The sequence below is a fragment of the Solanum lycopersicum genome, chromosome 5, assembly GCF_036512215.1.
Source record: "Solanum lycopersicum chromosome 5, SLM_r2.1".
Classification (NCBI taxonomy): Eukaryota; Viridiplantae; Streptophyta; class Magnoliopsida; order Solanales; family Solanaceae; genus Solanum; species Solanum lycopersicum.
The window spans coordinates 30,414,126-30,432,671 of record NC_090804.1 but is presented as its reverse complement, the minus strand read 5'-3'; the positions used below and the strand labels follow the sequence as shown (position 1 = coordinate 30,432,671).

At 36.9% G+C, this 18,546-nt stretch overlaps 2 protein-coding genes across 20 annotated transcripts in view; one reads left to right on the top strand and one right to left on the bottom strand.

Annotated features, from left to right (window-relative positions):
* Window positions 1-18,546, top strand: part of LOC138348565 (uncharacterized) — a 33,769-nt gene that overhangs the window by 6,604 nt on the left and 8,619 nt on the right. For 7 of the 19 annotated variants that reach the window (XM_069298012.1, XM_069298020.1, XM_069298013.1 and 4 more), the window contains 28 exons: window positions 3,901-4,055; window positions 4,232-4,371; window positions 4,609-4,972; window positions 5,095-5,470; window positions 6,674-6,767; window positions 6,871-6,946; window positions 7,033-7,094; window positions 7,199-7,280; window positions 7,367-7,783; window positions 8,149-8,430; window positions 8,534-8,582; window positions 8,731-8,997; window positions 10,146-10,494; window positions 10,617-10,998; window positions 12,202-12,296; window positions 12,399-12,474; window positions 12,561-12,623; window positions 12,728-12,822; window positions 12,909-13,325; window positions 13,691-13,972; window positions 14,076-14,124; window positions 14,273-14,539; window positions 15,690-16,034; window positions 16,157-16,528; window positions 17,873-17,967; window positions 18,072-18,147; window positions 18,234-18,295; window positions 18,400-18,481. In XM_069298012.1, coding sequence (XP_069154113.1) covers window positions 4,031-4,055; window positions 4,232-4,371; window positions 4,609-4,731 — 288 coding nt within the window. In that variant the 5' untranslated portion in view covers window positions 3,901-4,030 and the 3' untranslated portion in view covers window positions 4,732-4,972; window positions 5,095-5,470; window positions 6,674-6,767; ... (21 more) ...; window positions 18,234-18,295; window positions 18,400-18,481. Of the gene's footprint in view, window positions 1-3,885; window positions 4,056-4,231; window positions 4,372-4,608; window positions 4,973-5,094; window positions 5,471-6,673; window positions 6,768-6,870; window positions 6,947-7,032; window positions 7,149-7,198; window positions 7,281-7,366; window positions 7,784-8,148; window positions 8,431-8,533; window positions 8,583-8,730; window positions 8,998-10,145; window positions 10,495-10,572; window positions 10,999-12,201; window positions 12,297-12,398; window positions 12,475-12,560; window positions 12,624-12,727; window positions 12,823-12,908; window positions 13,326-13,690; window positions 13,973-14,075; window positions 14,125-14,272; window positions 14,540-15,689; window positions 16,035-16,156; window positions 16,529-17,872; window positions 17,968-18,071; window positions 18,148-18,233; window positions 18,350-18,399; window positions 18,482-18,546 lie in introns of all 19 variants that reach the window. The other 12 variants (XM_069298022.1, XM_069298019.1, XM_069298014.1 and 9 more) reach the window with 12 other exon arrangements.
* LOC138348759 (uncharacterized) lies at window positions 61-1,197 on the bottom strand. Its single transcript, XM_069298333.1, has 2 exons — window positions 1,078-1,197; window positions 61-993 (listed from the first exon to the last, which is right to left on the bottom strand). Exons 1-2 carry the CDS (start codon window positions 1,195-1,197, stop codon window positions 61-63), a joined length of 1,053 nt encoding a protein of 350 aa, XP_069154434.1.

Genomic DNA, 18,546 nt, shown 5'->3' with positions numbered 1-18,546 from the left:
TGAGTCTTTCCAATACTCCTTGAGTGTTGATTCCCCTCACATTCCATATGATTGTACTAATCATTGGGAAGATCTGGATGAAAAGAGCCTAGTGTTAGGTCTGCCAGCAGTGACAGTATTGGAGTCTTGCTTAGTGAAGTGAAATCTGTCTTGTTGGAATCTCCTTGGAGATAAGCTCTGATTTTTAGTGACTTGTTGGATCTCATTCTCTATTGTCTGATCTTTATAAGGACTGAAGGCCCTAATAAGAGCCTGACTAGTCTCATCATTATCATCAGAGTCTTGTAGAGATTGGTTATCCTCAACCGGATCATCTTCTGAATTGATCACATCATATTCATCCAGGATATGTTCAGTATTGAGTCTACACTTTTGTTGCATTTTATCCGGAGGGTCTGAAGTATGAGGGGTCATGTATTGAACTTGTAAGGGAGGAATATTCAAACCTTGGTTATCATCAACCATCACAAATTTGTTACATAATTCTTCCCTTACTTCTTGCTCTTGTTCCATATCCTTGTCTTGCTGCTTGCTTTGTCTCTTCTTTGCAGCGTCTCTTTTTTGTTTACTAGGTTTATTCTTACTCTTAGGAGTGCTTTCATTAACCATAGTAACACTTTGCTTCTCTTGGCCCTTGTCATTCATTTTTTCAATTTGTTCCTTTATTTTTTCTTTGGCAGCCTGTTTCCTGCTGTCACTGTTTTGAACTTGCTGCTGTAGTTGCTCTTTTTGTTTCTGATTGTTTTCAGCATTCTTAGGGGCTCTATGGTCTGTCCTAAGGTCATGAACCAACCCCACATGCATAACATGAGGCAAATTCCCCCCTTTGGTATCCCCTTCCTGCAAGTTAGTGGCTATCTCCTGACACCCCCCATCCATACCTCCAACTACTTCATCAGTAAAACCAGCGTCAACATCAATAATATTGGGGGGTTTGGGGTTTGGGAGAGATAAGTCAATACCTGTTCTCTTGCTTTTATTGCTGTCAACAGTCTGTTGGTGTGAAGGTTGTGGTTATTTGGATTGTTTCTGACTGGTTGTTCATTAAGTTTCCATTGCTGGATTGGTTTATTTGACCTGCTGCTTCCCTGATCCCAATCTGTTCAGCTTGCTGCCTATCCTGTTTTTCCTGCACTTCAAGATTTGTAAAAATATTTTGAGTTGGAAGGTTGGATACACCTGTATTTTCCTGCTCATGCTGCTGGCTGCTGCTGTTTTTTTGTGCTGGAGGAATGACAGGTCTCCACACAGCATTGGAAGTGGCCTGTTCCTGAGTTTTTTGGTGTCTCCTCCTTTGTATTTGCCATTATTCTTCTTGTATCTCCTCTTGCTGCCCCTGTCAGCTGTGTTTTTGATTGATTCTGCACCTCATTTTTTCCATTTCCTCCTTTTTGATTTTTGTTTGGTTGGTTTGATGTCTTTGCTATTTCTGCCTTAGCATTCTGCCCCTGTTCTTGTTCATGACTTTGCTCATTTGCTGTCTCTTCTCTTCGACCTTTGTCTTGTTGGTTATGCATTTTTGGAGAGTTACCTGCATTAAGATTAGGGGTTAAATGTGATGAAGTACTTGTCATTGCAAAGGAAAAATTAGAAGTTCCTGCTGTTGATGCTGCAGGTTGTGTGGCCATGTTTTTCTTATTATTGCCCTGTTGTTCATTCGAATCTTCCTCCTGGTGATTGTTGTTTCCTTTAGCCATTGTTTTTGCTTCAATTGCGTGAGGAACAATTGCAGAGATATGTCGTTCCTCTCCTCGAGCACAACTTGACGTTTCCCCTGCCCTTTCATGTCGCCCAGGATGAGCATTTGAATTGCGATTTGTGGAGGATGCTGGATCATTGGTGTGATGATTCCACTGTTAGGATGATTGATTAAAATTGTTACTTGAGTATTTTGAGCTTGAGAGTCAGCCTCTTTCGATGAGCTTCCATTAATTCCGGCGTATGGAACAGTAAGGTCGCCGGAATTTTCACTGCGGCGATTCGACTGTCCATTTGCTTCGAATTTTGGCTGAGAGGGTCCTCATCCTTGGGGGAACAAACCCCAGTGATCGAATCCCTGCGAATCGAACTGGAAGTCGGTTGAATATCGATGTGCGACTCAGGCGACTTCGTCGCGATTTCTTCCAAATTCGCCTCTCTCGTCTGAGCGATTGGGACGATGGAAATGGCTAATTGTTGGACTTGCAGTAGATCATGATGAGGGGAATTCATTTCCCTACTCGATTCCTCTCGATTCCATCCTGAAATTCGTGGGGAAATATTTTCGCGATCTTCAAAGACGACTCCTTCAGAAAAAGCAGGTTCATCGCATCTTTGTACTGCAGATTCGAGGCGTTCTGAGATTGATTTTGGGGCGTGCTATGTATGGTTAAGGAGCTCTCATCAAGGCGCCCCTTTTGGTTTTGGTCCGGTGGCCATCTGACGGCTGCCGGCGGCGGCGCTGACGATTGAGGAGTTTCAGCCGTTGTGTGAAAGAGAGCTTTTGCGAAGAGAGAGAAAATGTAGAGAGAGAAAAAATCCGGAAAAATGGGGCGCGATCAAGACCCTAAGGTTTAAGGTTTTGGGTTTATGGTTTAGGCACATGGTTTAGGGTTTAGGCTCTAAGGTTTAAGGTTAATGATATATGGTTTAGTATTTAGGCCCTAAGGTGTAGGGACATTAGATGACCATATGCATCTTCTTTTTTTCTACACTTATTTTGGCTTTTTAAAGTGGATGTTTCAGTAGAAGTAAGACGTGGTTTATGGTTTAGGCCACATGGTTTAGGGTTTAGACTCTAAGGTTTAAGGTGTATGATATATGGTTTAATATTTATGCCCTAAGGTGTTGGGACATTAGATAAGCATATGCATCTTCTTCTTTCTGCACATATTTTGGCTTTTTAAAGTGGACGCTTCAGTAACAGTAAGACGTGGTGCAACCAAAACTCTTACAAGATTGATACCTTGTGTTCATGTTGGTGTATAAGGGACTAAAGGGAATGTTCTAAGTGTCATTGTTTCCATTTGATTGTTTGTTTTCTTATATTCGCTTGTACATCACTTGAAGCTTCTTTTGGAGGGTCTGATTTTTCTCCTTCACATTAACATCACTCAGAATATATGAGACTTATTTTCTTCAAATCAATAGATAACAAATGAAACGACAAGATCTACTGTTTGTCAGTTTTGATGTTGGTTCTAGTGAGTACACTCTCAGACATCAAATTCTGACCCATAGATACACTCAGACACATTTATATAGAAGTGAACCTTGAACTTTGATTTATTGCCTTGGAGTGTATACTAATTGCAGCTTCTGCTTCCTTTTACTGAAGGTCATCCACTAATTTGACACAAATCGCTGGAAAATGCTGAATCAAACATTAAAGTTTAAAATCATTAAATTAGTGTTTCAATTTCAGTCAACATTGCAAGATTTTTTCTCATGTCTGTCCAAACTTCATTTTGAATGCAATTCCTTTCCTTATGTCATGAACAATTGCAAGACGATTCTACTATTCCTGTTTTCGAGTACTCATGGGATTTTAGATTATCGTTTTCGACCTAATCCTTTCTATTTTAATACTAAGCAGACTGAATTGTAAGTTATTGAACCTGATAAAGGCTTTGTACGATGTAATTTCTGCAATACTTTCTTTAAGTTTATGTTGATAAATTGTGGGTGCTCCCTTCCATACAAAGGAACGAAGAAGAGCTCAGGAAAGATGCTATTGTTGCACTTTGTTGCCTAGTTCATGCTCTTGTAGAGGACTTCACCATTTTTATTCCTTCTATTCTTAAGATTATGGTTAAACATAGGTTGCAGATCTGCATTGATTTTTTGGGTTCTCCCTATCACTACTATGACAATATAAAGGCTTATACTAAATTTGTTCTTGATAAGATAATTTTTGTGTAGGTCAATGATTGCAGCAGATTGTGTACCGCCAGTGAGGCTTATCAACAGAGTACTAAAGATGATTGGGCAGAGTGGATAGGCATTTCAACATTGAACTTTTGAAAGAATCACCTAGTCCAGCAATAAGAACATGTACAACACTGGCTCAACTACAGGTATTACCTCTTCAACATCCTCATCCTTATCAGGATACCTTTATCTCAAAAAAATAAATAATACAAAACCTCTGTTTCATTGTTCATTAGAAAAAGAAACAATAGCTTAAAGACTTTCTAAAAAAAAGTAAGCGCTTCTAGTTGTCTTACTTTTTTCTAATGTTGAATGTTTGCAGCCTTTTTGTTGGGCGAGAGCTGTTTGCTGCAGGTTTTGTTAGTTGCTGGTCACAACTTAGTGAGGCTAGTACGGAGTTTAGAAATGACATTTTCTTCTCCAAATATCCCACCTGAAATTCTTGCTACACTTCTTAACTTGGTTAGTTTTTCCACATTTTTCGATTTTGAAGATATTGATACATATTTTCTCACGAAATTTTTCCACCTGATGTTTTCAATTTGAGAGATTTTAGCATCTTCAAGGTTAGCTATTCTATACTAGAAGAAAAGCACCTATACCTAACAACTATTATTAAATCTGCAATAAAAGAAGTTGTTGTAGCACCTCAACAAATTGAATGCATTTATGTTAAATGTGCAATTTTTGTTGTTGCAGGATGGTGATGCTGAATATTCACTGCTTGTAAACTTGAAAAGGTTGAATGATCTTCAATTGTCAAGGCGAATTTCCATCGAAATCTTCTATAATGATCTTGCACAGACAGTCTCCAAGGCTTAGCTCGAGTGGAAAAAGGGGATGGATTTGAGTCTTAGGTCGCAGGTTCAAGCCCACACCATGCAAAGTGAAGCCCGATATTTAAGTGGAGAAGGGTAGAGGGGCGGGTCCATTATCCACTGAGTTTAGAAGGCTATGATTGGTCCAAAGGGTGGGCCACAGGCGGATTTCTCGGTTATCATAACAAAAAAGAAAGATCTCGCAGAGACTTTCGCGAACTCCAGAAGTTTTGATGATAGAATGGGTATACTGTAGTTTGAAAAATTCTTTTTTCTGTAGTTTTGCCAACACTCCACTTCTTTCGCTTACTATTTAGGTTATTGGAATTCAACTTCTTAACACACATTTGCATATTTGCCGTGATAGCTCGCCAATAGGGATGGTAGTATTTTCTTGAATGACGGGCTCTTGAAGATGAAGTGCATGCTCCAAATTCCATAGCACCTCACCCATAGATGGCCTGTGCACCAGATTCAGCTAAGTATTTCACTGCGTTTCTCCAAAGTTGCTGAAGGAATCTGGTCTTACTTCGCCCAGAATGTCGGGATATATGATATGTTCCAGTTGTCTTTTCTCCTGCAAATTCATTGCCCAGTCAGCTAAGTTGACCTGCTCCCTCGGAAGAGATCGATCTCGGGCAGGCCTAGCACTTTAACTTCACATAAAATGGTTACCATTGGAGGAAGAAGGATGCTGAGGAAACTGTTAAAGAACTATTAAAGACAATCACCAAAAGGTGAAGGTATGCTCTATTGTCCTTAAGCTCACTTGCTGGTAAATTAGTATCTATAGATGGAGTTGTGTATGTTTTTCTGATGGCATATTTAAAGCTCTGTGGTGAAAAGCTGAGATAGCCTGGATGTTGTTTTTGTTTGATTAAGAGTCCTTTTTCTTGATTTCTTTCCTCAATTTTAATAGTAAGTCATGGATAGAGTTAGATGAAACATTCATTTTTTAATAAAGAGTTATGTACAGTTGTTTGAAACATTCATCTATAGTCCGTTTCTTGATTTTCCTAAAAAGAGATTGAAATAGAACGGAAGCAGAATGCTACACTTCACATTTGGGCACATTTATTTTTATTAGGATTTGTGTGGAAGAAGACCATCAGATATCCTAAAGTCTTTCTTCTGTTTCAGCCTTAGTGGATTTTTTTTAAGTCGAGGATTGTACCATTTTATTGCTCTCTTTATAATATATTTTTGTAGCTTACTTATTAGCTGCTGATGCAGTTCCCAAGGTTAGGTGTATTCTCTTTTCAATTAAGAGAATATAGGAACTTCAACTAAGAATAAATTAGGATAAGAAGAATTGCTTAAGTAAGTATATTGCTACATGGGCTCTACGAAGGAAGTGTTCGGATTAGGAGCATTTTCAATAGGTTTTTTTTGTGTATTTGTTCAATGAGGCCTGGGGTCTTCCATTTCCAAAGACTGGATCTGGCATTTGTATTTTCACATTGGTCTCAATTATGCTCTACTACCAGTCTTGCAACAGTATTAAAGTATTGGTGCAAAGAGATCGGTCCTTCACTTGCTAATCATTCATCAATCTAGTTTTTTAAAGATCTAAATTAAATCAATATAGTGGAATGGTCAAATCAGCTAGCTTGACCTTTCCATTTGATGTCTCTTCCCTACCAGTGATTATTCCATAAGAAATACTCAATCCTCTTTGAAAAGTCACTTCAGTTGTGCCTTCCCAGTCCCAAATAAAGTCATTTCAAATAATCCTGCTCATTGAAGGTGACTCACATCCTATTCAAGGAATGAACCATCCCTCAAAAGCTATACTAGTCAGTTTAGTTTTGTTTTGTTGTGCGTGCTTGCTTGAATTCCTCTTTACTCGATTCTAATTTGATTTTCACTGTTGAATCCTTTTTGTGTATATCTATTGAGATGATTTACACATGCTGATGATAGGATGTTCATTCCTTTATTTGCAGATGTTTTTGAAAGTCCTGGAGCACCTTTGATGTTGTTAAACCCACAAAAGATTCAAGTGTGGCTATTTTTTGACTAGGAGCTGTTGGCCTTATTGTGAGTATTCTTCACATTGCAAATAACCTTCTTGTTCTGTTTTGTTTTTTTAATCCAGATATATGTTAATCTTACTAATAATGATCTAATCTCTTTTGGTCAGGCTGCAGACGGAGCAAAAATTGCTAGTGCTTCAAGGATAATTTGTGTCGATTTAAATGCTAGCTGATTTGAGTAAGGTAATTAATTTCTGCCTTACACATTCTCGATCCATTATCTTATATAGCAAAGCAACTAATTCATCCATTTTACTTCTATTTTACAGCTAAGAAATTTTGTGTGACAAAGTTTGTGAACCCGAAGGATTAAAGTAAACTAGGTCAAGAGGTACTAATATCTACTTCTCCTAATGGATCATTTTGCGAAAGAAGAAAAAGACAGGTGTGAGTCATAGTTGATCATCTTTTCTTGAATTTTGATTATTTGATTAGGTAATTGCTGAGATGACTGATTGAGTGTGAAGTGTACTGGCCATATAGATGTTATGATTTCAGCATTTGAATTGTCCATGATGTATGTTTTCTATCATCAAATTTCCTTAATTGTATATTATTATTTATATAATAATCTTAACAAAAATTGTCGTTATTAATTTTCAGGTGTGGTAGTGGCTGTCCTTATTGTTATGTACCCCATAAGGAAGCTGTGTTCAAGACACACTTTTGAACTTTTTAATGAAAGTACTATTAAAGTAACCTTCTTAGGAAACTGGACACCTCGTTCAGATATTCCTTCTTTTGTTGAGAAATACATGAATAAGGAACTTGAATTGGAGAAATTCATCACTCATACACTTCCCATACTATGAAATCGACAAGGCTTTTTTAATTAATGTTGAAGGGAGAAGGCCTTCGTTGCATCATCACCATGGGAGTGCTAAACTTACTATCCTAGAAAAGGAGCTTCTAGCTAGTCGCTTTTATTTGAGAAAAGACCAAGAATTGGGTGGAACACTATGAGAAGGATCCGAAAGCTCCAATGGCTAGACTATTGAACATGATGTTTGAGTTAATTTGGTAAGGTCCCTTTTTATGTGTTCTTTGTCAATGAGAAATTATGTTGGTGTTGTTCCGCCATACTACTCCGGGATACTGAATTCTTTGAATGCTCGCCAGGACGTGTTTGAAAGTTCTATGTATTATATAACCATTGCTATGATGAGGAATTATCCACAGCTTATGCACAAATTTATGTCTAATAAAGCAAAAATTCCCTATCTTCTTAAACTCATTGTTTATATGAACCTACACCTCTACTCTCTTAAAAGACAAGATTAGGTGCTTTTGTGAAACCTATTATGATCATGAACTATATATGGGATTGCTAATGTGAAGTATTTTTTTAACTGGTAACTCAAAGCTGTTTTCTTTTTCTTTTTCAGATTTTTAAATGTTTTGTCTTTCTGATGAACGAGGCATCTTTTAATCATGGTGAAAGGGAAGCTCTGAGATCTTGTATAAATGCTTTGAATTTCTGGGCTACTGAGATTTGGTGGGAGTTACAAGACTTCACCCTCAACATATTGAAAAGGATTATAGATGAGCTCATTATCAACGTATCATTGTTCCAGAAATGGGCATTAGTGCAGTATGGAGAACTGTAGTATTTAAGATGGAGACTTTCATCAAATGCTCCCTCAGATGTCTGCCTAGTCTTCCTTCAGGTGCATTTGTGGAACTTATTACGATTATGAACTGTATAAGGAATTGCCAATATGAAATAATTTTTGAACTAGTAACTAATAGCTATTTTCTTTTGCTTTCCAGGATTTTAAATCTTTCGTCCTTCTGATTAAAGTGGCATTTATTTAGAATGGTGAGAAGGAATCTCTAGAATCTTGTGTAAAGCATTGAACTTCTGTGCTTCTGAGAGTTGTGGGGAGTTGCAGCTTGGTTCACTCATCTCCTGATAGTGCCTTCTATGTTCTCTTTTCGTTAATTGAGTATTTTTTTTCTTGGTCTAGGTTGTGTTCTTTTTTCAGAACATTGGCTAATCAGGAAAGCAACCCTTGTATCATCCACAGAGCTAGAAGCTTTGGGGTACTCATCAGATATATGCAACGGAAGCAGCTTCCAGACTTGGTAAACTGATGATGGATGCCCTTATTTTCATGCATATGGAATTGAGAAGATCCTATGGACCTGAAGAGTGGTTGCCCTCAGTGGATCTGATGGGATAAGCTTGAACTAGGCAGTGAAAGGACATAGCTTGGTGGATGGCTGTCATACGGGTAACACTTCTTTAATTCATTTAATAAAAAGATCTATTTTTGTCACAATTCTTGTGATTAATCAATTAGTGTGTTCTAACTTATGAGAACTACTCTACTACTTCCACTTATGTTTTAAAATGCTATTTGTGCTTAGATGTAAACGTTCTAGGTGATAAAACCTCAGAGAAATAACGTACTTTAAAAAACGTGGAACACATGATGCAGGGATGTCAAAAATTTTCCCACCAATACAAGCAAATACCCTTTTAATCCTAAATTCGATCTACAAGTTTCAGTCTGTCACAGTCTTCAATGAGGATATGCTGCAAATGATTTGTCATCTGAGTAGAGTGGACATTACATTTCAACATGAAAATAGTATGTAATTTTGGTTAGAGTAGTATCTCCCTTAGACTTTTAGTGAGCCTAGTCTTCCAATGGCTCAAGTTTGGTTGGAAGAGATTAATGTTTTCTAGCTGGTATCTTGTCGGGGCGATCTGAATTTCTGAATATTTGTAGCTATGGCTTGGCAAAAAGAACTGAAAGCCCCATGACATAATCTGAGCCTCTTGCTTTATTTCTCCATTACCAAAACTAACAGGCTTCTTCTAGTCCTTTCCTTTCTTTCACTTTTGAAAACAAATAGAGCATTAACATCAGCAATAGCAGTAGTAGTTGGACCTCATTGTGAGTGATGCACTCTGTTCAAAAGCACCTCAAAGTTCCTTGCCACAATCACTAGGCCATCCCCATGAGAACTCAATTTAGAACATTTAATATGAGGAGGTAGAGCAAGACTCAAACTGATTTATTGCATGATAGCCTGCATTGAATCTCCTTTTGTTTTTATTAACTCAAATAGAGAGCATATGTAGTATATATTTATTTATTTTATGACAGAATCTGTTAAATAATTTGAATAATGTTCAGTGATTTTCAGAGCTATTGCATCACTTTTAATGTAAAGTTATGTGTATCTCTCCACCCTCAATCTTAGTTTAGCCTGTTAATGTCATTTAAACATTTGTCTGCTCCAGCCTCTCCTAGCTCAGCCTCTCAAACTTAAATCTGAAATAAAAGAAGTTGATGTAGCACCTTAATAAATTGAAGGGGACTATGTGTTGTACTGATGCATTTTTGTTAATGTGCAATCTTTCTTGTTGCAGGATGGTGATGTTTGAATATTCACTGCTTGTAAACTTGAAAATGTTGGATGATCTATAATTATCGAGGCAAATTTCCATTGAAAGCTTGCATAATAATCTTGCACAGACTGCCTCCAAGGCTTAGCTCGAGTGGAAGAAGGTGGGTGGTGTCACAGGTTTGAGCCCCACACCATGCAAAGTAAAGCCCGGAATTTAAGTGGAGAGGGGTAGAGGGCGGGCCTATTATCCACTGAGTTTAGAAGGCTATGATAGGTCCAAAGAGCGGGTCACAGGAGGATTTCTCGGTTATCATAACAAAAAAGAAAGATCTCGCAGAGACTTTCGCGAACTCCAGAAGTTTTGATGATAGGTGCGTATACTGTAGTTTGAAAAATTCTTTTTTTTCTGTAGTTTTGCCAACACTCCACTTCTTTCGCTTACTGTTTAGGTTATTGGATTTCTTCTTCTTCACACGCATCTGCATGTTTGCAGTGATAGCTCGCCAATAGGGATGGTACTGTTTTCTTGAATGACGGGCTCTTGGAGATGAAGTGTATTCTCCAAATTCCTTAGCACCTCACCCATAGATTGAATGTGCACCAGATTCAGCTAAGTATTTTACTACGTTTCGCCAAAGTTGCTGAAGGAATCTGGTCTTACTTCGCCCAGAATGTCGGGATATATGATATGTTCCAGTTGTCTTTTCTCCTGCAAATTCATTGTCCAGTCAGCTAAGTTGACATGCTCCCTCGGAAGAGATCAATCTCGGGCAGGCCTAGCACTTTAACTTCGCATAAAATGGTTACCATTGGAGGAAGAAGGATGCTGATGAAACTGTAAAAGAACTATTAAAGACACTCACCAAAAGGTGAAGGTATGCTCTATTGTCCTTAAGCTCACTTGCTGGTAAATTAGTATCTATTGATGGAGTTGTGTATGTTTTTCTGATGTCATATTTAAAGCTCTGTGGTGAAAAGATGAGATAGCCTGGATGTTGTTTTTGTTTGATTAAGAGTCCTTTTTCTTGATTTCTTTCCTCAATTTTAATAGTAAGTCATGGATAGAGTTAGATGAAACATTCATTTTTTAATAAAGAGTTATGTACAGTTGTTTGAAACATTCATCTATAGTCCGTTTCTTGATTTTCCTAAAAAGAGATTGAAATAGAACGGAAGCAGCATGCTACACTTCACATTTGGTTACATTTATTTTTATTGGGATTTGTGTGGAAGAAGACCATCAGATATCCTAAAGTCTTTCTTCTGTTTCAGCCTTAGTGAATTTTTTTTAAGTTGAGGATTGTACCATTTTATTGCTCTCTTTATAATATATTTTTGTAGCTTACTTATTAGCTGCTGATGCAGTTACCCAGGTTAGGTGAATTTTCTTTTCAATTAAGAGAATATAGGAACTTCAACTAAGAATAAATTAGGATAAGAAGAATTGCTTAAGTAAGTATATTGCTACATGGGCTCTACGAAGGAAGTGTTCGGATTAGGAGCATTTTCAATAGGTTTCTTTTGTGTATTTGTTCAATGAGGCCTGGGGTCTTCCATTTCCAAAGACTGGATCTGGCATTTATATTTTCACATTGGTCTCAACCATGCTCTACTACCAGTCTTGCAATAGTATTAAAGTATTGGTGCAAAGAGATCGGTCCTTCACTTGCGAATCGTTCATCATTCTAATTTTTTCAAGATCTAAATTAAATCAATATAGTGGAATGGTCAAATCAGCTAGCTTGACCTTTCCATTTGATGTCTCTTCCCTACGAGTGATTATTCCATAAGAAATACTCAATCCTCTTTGAAAAGTCACTTCAGTTGTGCCTTCCCAGTCCCAAATAAAGTCATTTCAAATAATCCTGCTCATTGAAGGTGACTCACATCCTATTCAAGGAATGAACCATCCATCAGAAGCTATACTAGTCAGTTTAGTTTTGTTTTGTTGTCCGTGCTTGCTTGAATTCCTCTTTACTCGATTCTAATTAGATTTTCACTGTTGAATCCTTTTTGTATATATCTATTTTGATGATTTACACATGCTGATGATAGGATGTTCATTCCTTTATTTGTAGATGTTTTTGAAAGTCTTGGAGCACCTTTGAATGTTGTTAAACCCACAAAAGATTCAAGTGTGGCTATTTTTTGACTAGGAGCTGTTGGCCTTATTGTGAGTATTCTTCACATTGAAAATAACCTTCTTGTTCTGTTTTGGTTTTTAATCCATATATATGTTAGTCTTACTAATAATGATCTAATCTATATTGGTCAGGCTGCAGACGGAGCAAAAATTGCTAGTGCTTCAAGGATAATTTTTGTCGATTTAAATGCTAGCTGATTTCAGTAAGGTAATTAACTTGTGCCTTACACATTCTCGATCCATTATCTTATATAGCAAAGCAACTAATTCATCCATTTTACTTCTATTTTACAGCTAAGAAATTTTGTGTGACAAAGTTTGTGAACCCGAAGGATTAAAAGTAAACTAGGTCAAGAGGTACTAATATCTACTTCTCCTAATGGATCATTTTGCGAAAGAAGAAAAAGAGAGGTGTGAGTCATAGTTGATCATCTTTTCTTGAATTTTAATTATTTGATTAGGTAATTGCTGAGATGACTGATTGCAAATATGATCCGAGTGTGAAGTGTACTGGCCATATTGATGTTATGATTTCAGCATTTGAATTGTCCATGATGTATGTTTTCTGTCATCAAATTTCCTTAATTGTATATTATTATTTATATAATTATCTTAACGAACATTGTCGTTATTAATTTTCAGGTGTGGTAGTGGCTGTCCTTTTTGGTATGTACCCCATAAGGAAGCTGTGTTCAAGACACACCTTTGAACTTTTTAATGAAAGTACTATCAAAGTAACCTTCTTAGGAAACTGGACACCTCGTTCAGATATTCCTTCTTTTGTTGAGAAATACATGAATAAGGAACTTGAATTGGAGAAATTCATCACTCATACACTTCCCATACTATGAAATCGACAAGGCTTTTTTAATTAATGTTGAAGGGAGAAGGCCTTCGTTGCATCATCACCATGGGAGTGCTAAACTTACTATCCTAGAAAAGGAGCTTCTAGCTAGTCGCTTTTATTTGAGAAAAGACCAAGAATTGGGTGGAACACTATGAGAAGGATCCGAAAGCTCCAATGGCTAGACTATTGAACATGATGTTTGAGTTAATTTGGTAAGGTCCCTTTTTATGTGTTCTTTGTCAATGGGAAATTATGTTGGTGTTGTTCCGCCATACTACTCCGGGATACTGAATTCTTTGAATGTTCGCCAGGACGTGTTTGAAAGTTCTATGTATTATATAACCATTGCTTTAATGAGGAATTATCCACAGCTTATGCAAAAATTTATGTCTAATAAAGCAAAAATTCCCTATCTTCTTCAACTCATTGTTTATATTAACCTACACCTCTACTCTCTTAAAAGACAAGATTAGGTGCGTTTGTGAAACCTAATACGGTCATGAACTATATATGGGATTGCTAATGTGAAGTATTTTTTTAACTGGTAACTCAAAGCTGTTTTCTTTTGCTTTTCCAGATTTTTAAATGTTTTGTCTTTCTGATGAACGAGGCATCTTTTAATCATGGTGAAAAGGAAGCTCTGAGATCTTGTATAAAAGCTTTGAATTTCTGGGCTACTGAGATTTGGTGGGAGTTGCAAGACTTCACCCTCAACATATTGAAAAGGATTTTAGATGAGCTCATTATCAACGTATCATTGTTCCAGAAATGGGCATTAGTGCAGTATGGAGAACTGTAGTATTTAAGATGGAGACTTTCATCAAATGCTCCCTCAGATGTCTGCCTAGTCTTCCTTCAGGTGCATTTCTGGAACTTATTACGATTATGAACTGTATAAGGAATTGCCAATATGAAATAATTTTTGAACTAGTAACTAATAGCTATTTTCTTTTGCTTTCCAGGATTTTAAATCTTTCGTCCTTCTGATTAAAGTGGCATTTATTTAGAATGGTGAGAAGGAATCTCTAGAATCTTGTTTAAAGCATTGAACTTCTGTGCTTCTGAGAGTTGTGGGGAGTTGCAGCTTGGTTCACTCATCTCCTGATAGTGCCTTCTATGTTCTCTTTTCGTTAATTGAGTATTTTTTTTCTTGGTCTAGGTTGTGTTCTTTTTTCAGAAAATTGGCTAATCAGGAAAGCAACCCTTGTATCATCCACAGAGCTAGAAGCTTTGGGGTACTCATCAGATATATGCAACGGAAGCAGCTTCCAGACTTGGTAAACTGATGATGGATGCCCATATTTTCATGCATATGGAATTGAGAAGATCCTATGGACCTGAAGAGTGGTTGCCCTCAATGGATCTGATGGGATAAGCTTGAACTAGGCAGTGAAAGGACATAGCTTGGTGGATGGCTGTCATACGGGTAACACTTCTTTAATTCATTTAATAAAAAGATCTATTTTTGTCACAATTCTTGTGATTAATCAATTAGTGTGTTCTAACTTACGAGAACTACTTTACTACTTCCACTTATGTTTTAAAATGCTATTTGTGCTTAGATGTAAACGTTCTAGGTGATAAAACCTCAGAGAAATAACATACTTTAAAAAACGAGGAACACATGATGCAGGGATGTCAAAAATTTTCCCACCAATACAAGCAAATACCCTTTTAATCCTAACTTCGATCTACAAGTTTTAGTCTGTCACAGTCTTCAATGAGGATATGCTGCAAATGATTTGTCATCTGAGTAGAATGAACATTACATTTCAACATGAAAATAGTATGTAATTTTGGTTAGAGTAGTATCTCCCTTAGACTTTTAGTGAGCCTAGTCTTCCAATGGCTCAAGTTTGGTTGGAAAACATTAGAGTTTTCTAGCTGGTATATTGTCGGGGCGATCTGAATTTCTGAATAGTTGTAGCTATGGCTTGGCAAAAAGAACTGAAAGCCCCATGACATAATCTGAGCCTCTTGCTTTATTTCTCCATTACCAAAACTAACAGGCCTCTTCTAGTCCTTTTCCTTTCTTTCACTTTTGAAAACAAATAGAGCATTAACATCAGCAATAGCAGTAGTAGTTGGACCTCATTGTGAGTGATGCACTCTGTTCAAAAGCACCTCAAAGTTCCTTGACACAATCACTAGTCCATCACCATGAGAACTCAATTTAGAACATTTAATATGAGGAGGAAGAGCAAGACTCAAACTGATTTATTGCATGATAGCCTGCATTGAATCTCCTTTTGTTTTTATTAACTCAAATAGAGAGCATATGAAGTATATATTTATTTATTTTATGACAGAATCTGTTAAATAATTTGAATAATGTGCAGTGATTTTCAGAGCTATTGCATCACTTTTAATGTAAAGTTATGTGTATCTCTCCACCCTCAATCTTAGTTTAGCCTGTTAATGTCATTAATACATTTGTCTGCTCCAGCCTCTCCTAGCTCAGCCTCTCAAACTTAAAATCTGCAATAAAAGAAGTTGATGTAGCACCTTAATAAATTGAAGGGGACTATGTGTTGTACTGATGCATTTTTGTTAATGTGCGATCTTTCTTGTTGCAGGATGGTGATGTTTGAATATTCACTGCTTGTAAACTTGAAAATGTTGGATGATCTTCAATCATCGAGGCAAATTTCCATCGAAAGCTTGCATAATAATCTTGTACAGACTGCCTCCAAGGCTTAGCTCGAGTGGAAGAAGGTGGTGTCGCAGGTTTGAGCCCCACACCATGCTAAGTGAAGCCCGGAATTTAAGTGGAGAGGGGTAGAGGGCTGGCCTACTATCCACTGGTTTAGAAGGCTATGGTTGGTCCAAAGAGCGGGTCACAGGCGGATTTCTCGGTTAACATAACAAAAAAGAAAGATCTCGCAGAGACTTTCACGAACTCCAGAAGTTTTGATGATAGGGTGGGTATACTGTAGTTTGAAAAATTCTTTTTTTTCTGTAGTTTTGCCAACACTGCACTTCTTTAGCTTACTGTTTAGGTTGTTGGATTTCTTCTTCTTCACACACATCTGCATGTTTGCAGTGATAGCTCGCCAATAGGGATGGTACTGTTTTCTTGAATGACGGGCTCTTGGAGATGATGTGTATTCTCCAAATTCCTTAGCACCTCACCCATAGATGGAATGTGCACCAGATTCAGCTAAGTATTTCACTGCGTTTCTCCAAACTTGCTGAAGGAATCTGGTCTTACATTGCCCAGAAGGTCGGGATCTATGATATGTTCCATCTATCTCTTCTCTTGCAAATTCATTGCCCAGTCAGCTAAGTTGACCTTCTCCCTCGGTAGAGATCGATCTCGGGCAGACCTAGCACAAAGAACTTCACATAAAATGGTCACCAATGGAGGAAGAAGAAGGATGGTGAAACTGTTCAAGACACTCACCAAAAGGTGAAGGTATGCTCTATTGTCCTTAAGCTCACTTGCTCTTATCATGTCTTGTCATTTTCAAAGACAAATTTTTACCCTTTCTGGTAAATTAGGATCTATTGGTTGAGTTGTCTATGTTTTACTGATTGCTATTTTAAAGATCTGTAGTAAAAAATGTGAGATAGCCTGGATGTTTTGTTTGTTTGATAAGAGTCTTTTTTCTTGATTTCTTTCCTCAATTTTAACAGTAAGTCAAGGATAGAGTTATCTGAAATATTCATTTTTTTGATAAAGAGTAAGTTATTTACAGTTGTTTGAAACATTCATCTGTAGTTCGTTTCTTAATTTTCCTAAAATAAGATTAAAATAGAAAGGAAGAAGAATGCTACACTTTACATTTGGGAACATTTATTTTTATTGGGATTTGTGTGGAAGAAGACCAGCAGATATCCTAAAGTCTTTCTTCTGTTTCAGCCCTAGCGGATTTTTATTTTGAAATTGAGGATTGTTCCATTTAATCTCTCTTTATAATGTATTTTTGTATCTTAACTTATTAGATGCTGAGGCAGTTCCCAATGTTAGGTGTATTCTGTTTTCAATTAAGAGAATATAGGAACTTCAACTAAGAAAAAAATAGGATAAGAAGAATTGCTTAAGTACGGATGTTGCTACAAGGGCTCTACGAAGGAAGTGTTTGTATTATGAGCATTTTCAATAGGTTTCTTTTCTTTATTTGTTCAATTAGGCCTGGGGTCTCCCATTTCCAAATATTGTGGATCTGGCATTTGCATTTTCACATTGGTCTCAACCATGCTCTAGTACCAGTCTTGCAACAGTATTAGAGTATTGGTGCAAACAAATCGGTCCTTAACTTGCTAATCGTTCATGAATCTAGTTTTTTCAAGATCTAAAAATACATCAATATGGTGGAATGGTCAAATAAGCTGGCTTGCCTTCTCCATTTGATGTCTCTTTTCTACCAGTGACTTCCAAGGTATATGGGAAGGGCATTCATGTAGCATTTTGATCACTTAGGGAGCAACATGCATAGCCACAAAAGGCCTTATCTGATTATTCCATAAGAAATACTCAATCCTCTTTGAAAAGTCACTTCAGTTGTGCCTTCGCAGTCCCAAAAAGAAGTCACTTCAAATAATCATGTTCATTGAAGGTGACTCACTTCCTATTCAAGGAATGAACCATCCATCAGAAGCTATACTAGTCAGTTTAGTTTTGTTTTGTTGTGCGTGCTTGCTTGAATTCCTCTTTACTCGATTCTAATTAGATTTTCACTGTTGAATCCTTTTTGTGTATATCTATTGAGATGATTTATACATGCTGATGATAGGATGTTCATTCCTTTATTTGCAGATGTTTTTGAAAGTCTTGGAGCACCTTTGAATGTTGCTAAACCCACAAAAGATTCAAGTGTGGCTATTTTTTGACTAGGAGCTGTTGGCCTTATTGTGAGTATTCTTCACATTGCAAATAACCTTCTTGTTCTGTTTTGTTTTTTTTAATCCAGATATATGTTAATCTTACTAATAATGATCTAATCTCTTTTGGTCAGGCTGCAGACGGAGCAAAAATTGCTAGTGCTTCAAGGATAATTTGTGTCGATTTAAATGCTAGCTGATTTGAGTAAGGTAATTAATTTCTGCCTTACACATTCTCGATCCATTATCTTATATAGCAAAGCAACTAATTCATCCATTTTACTTCTATTTTACAGCTAAGAAATTTTGTGTGACAAAGTTTGTGAACCCGAAGGATTAAAGTAAACTAGGTCAAGAGGTACTAATATCTACTTCTCCTAATGGATCATTTTGCGAAAGAAGAAAAAGACAGGTGTGAGTCATAGTTGATCATCTTTTCTTGAATTTTGATTATTTGATTAGGTAATTGCTGAGATGACTGATTGAGTGTGAAGTGTACCGGCCATATTGATGTTATGATTTCAGCATTTGAATTGTCCATGATGTATGTTTTCTATCATCAAATTTCCTTAATTGTATATTATTATTTATATAATAATCTTAACGAAA

Coding starts and splice junctions, on each gene's coding strand:
- LOC138348759 (XM_069298333.1), bottom strand. CDS start 1,197: ATGAGCAGGAAAATACAGGTGTATCCAACCTTCCAACTCAAAATATTT. Junction 994..1,077: donor TGGGATCAGGGAAGCAGCAG/GTCAAATAAACC, acceptor TCACACCAACAG/ACTGTTGACAGCAATAAAAG.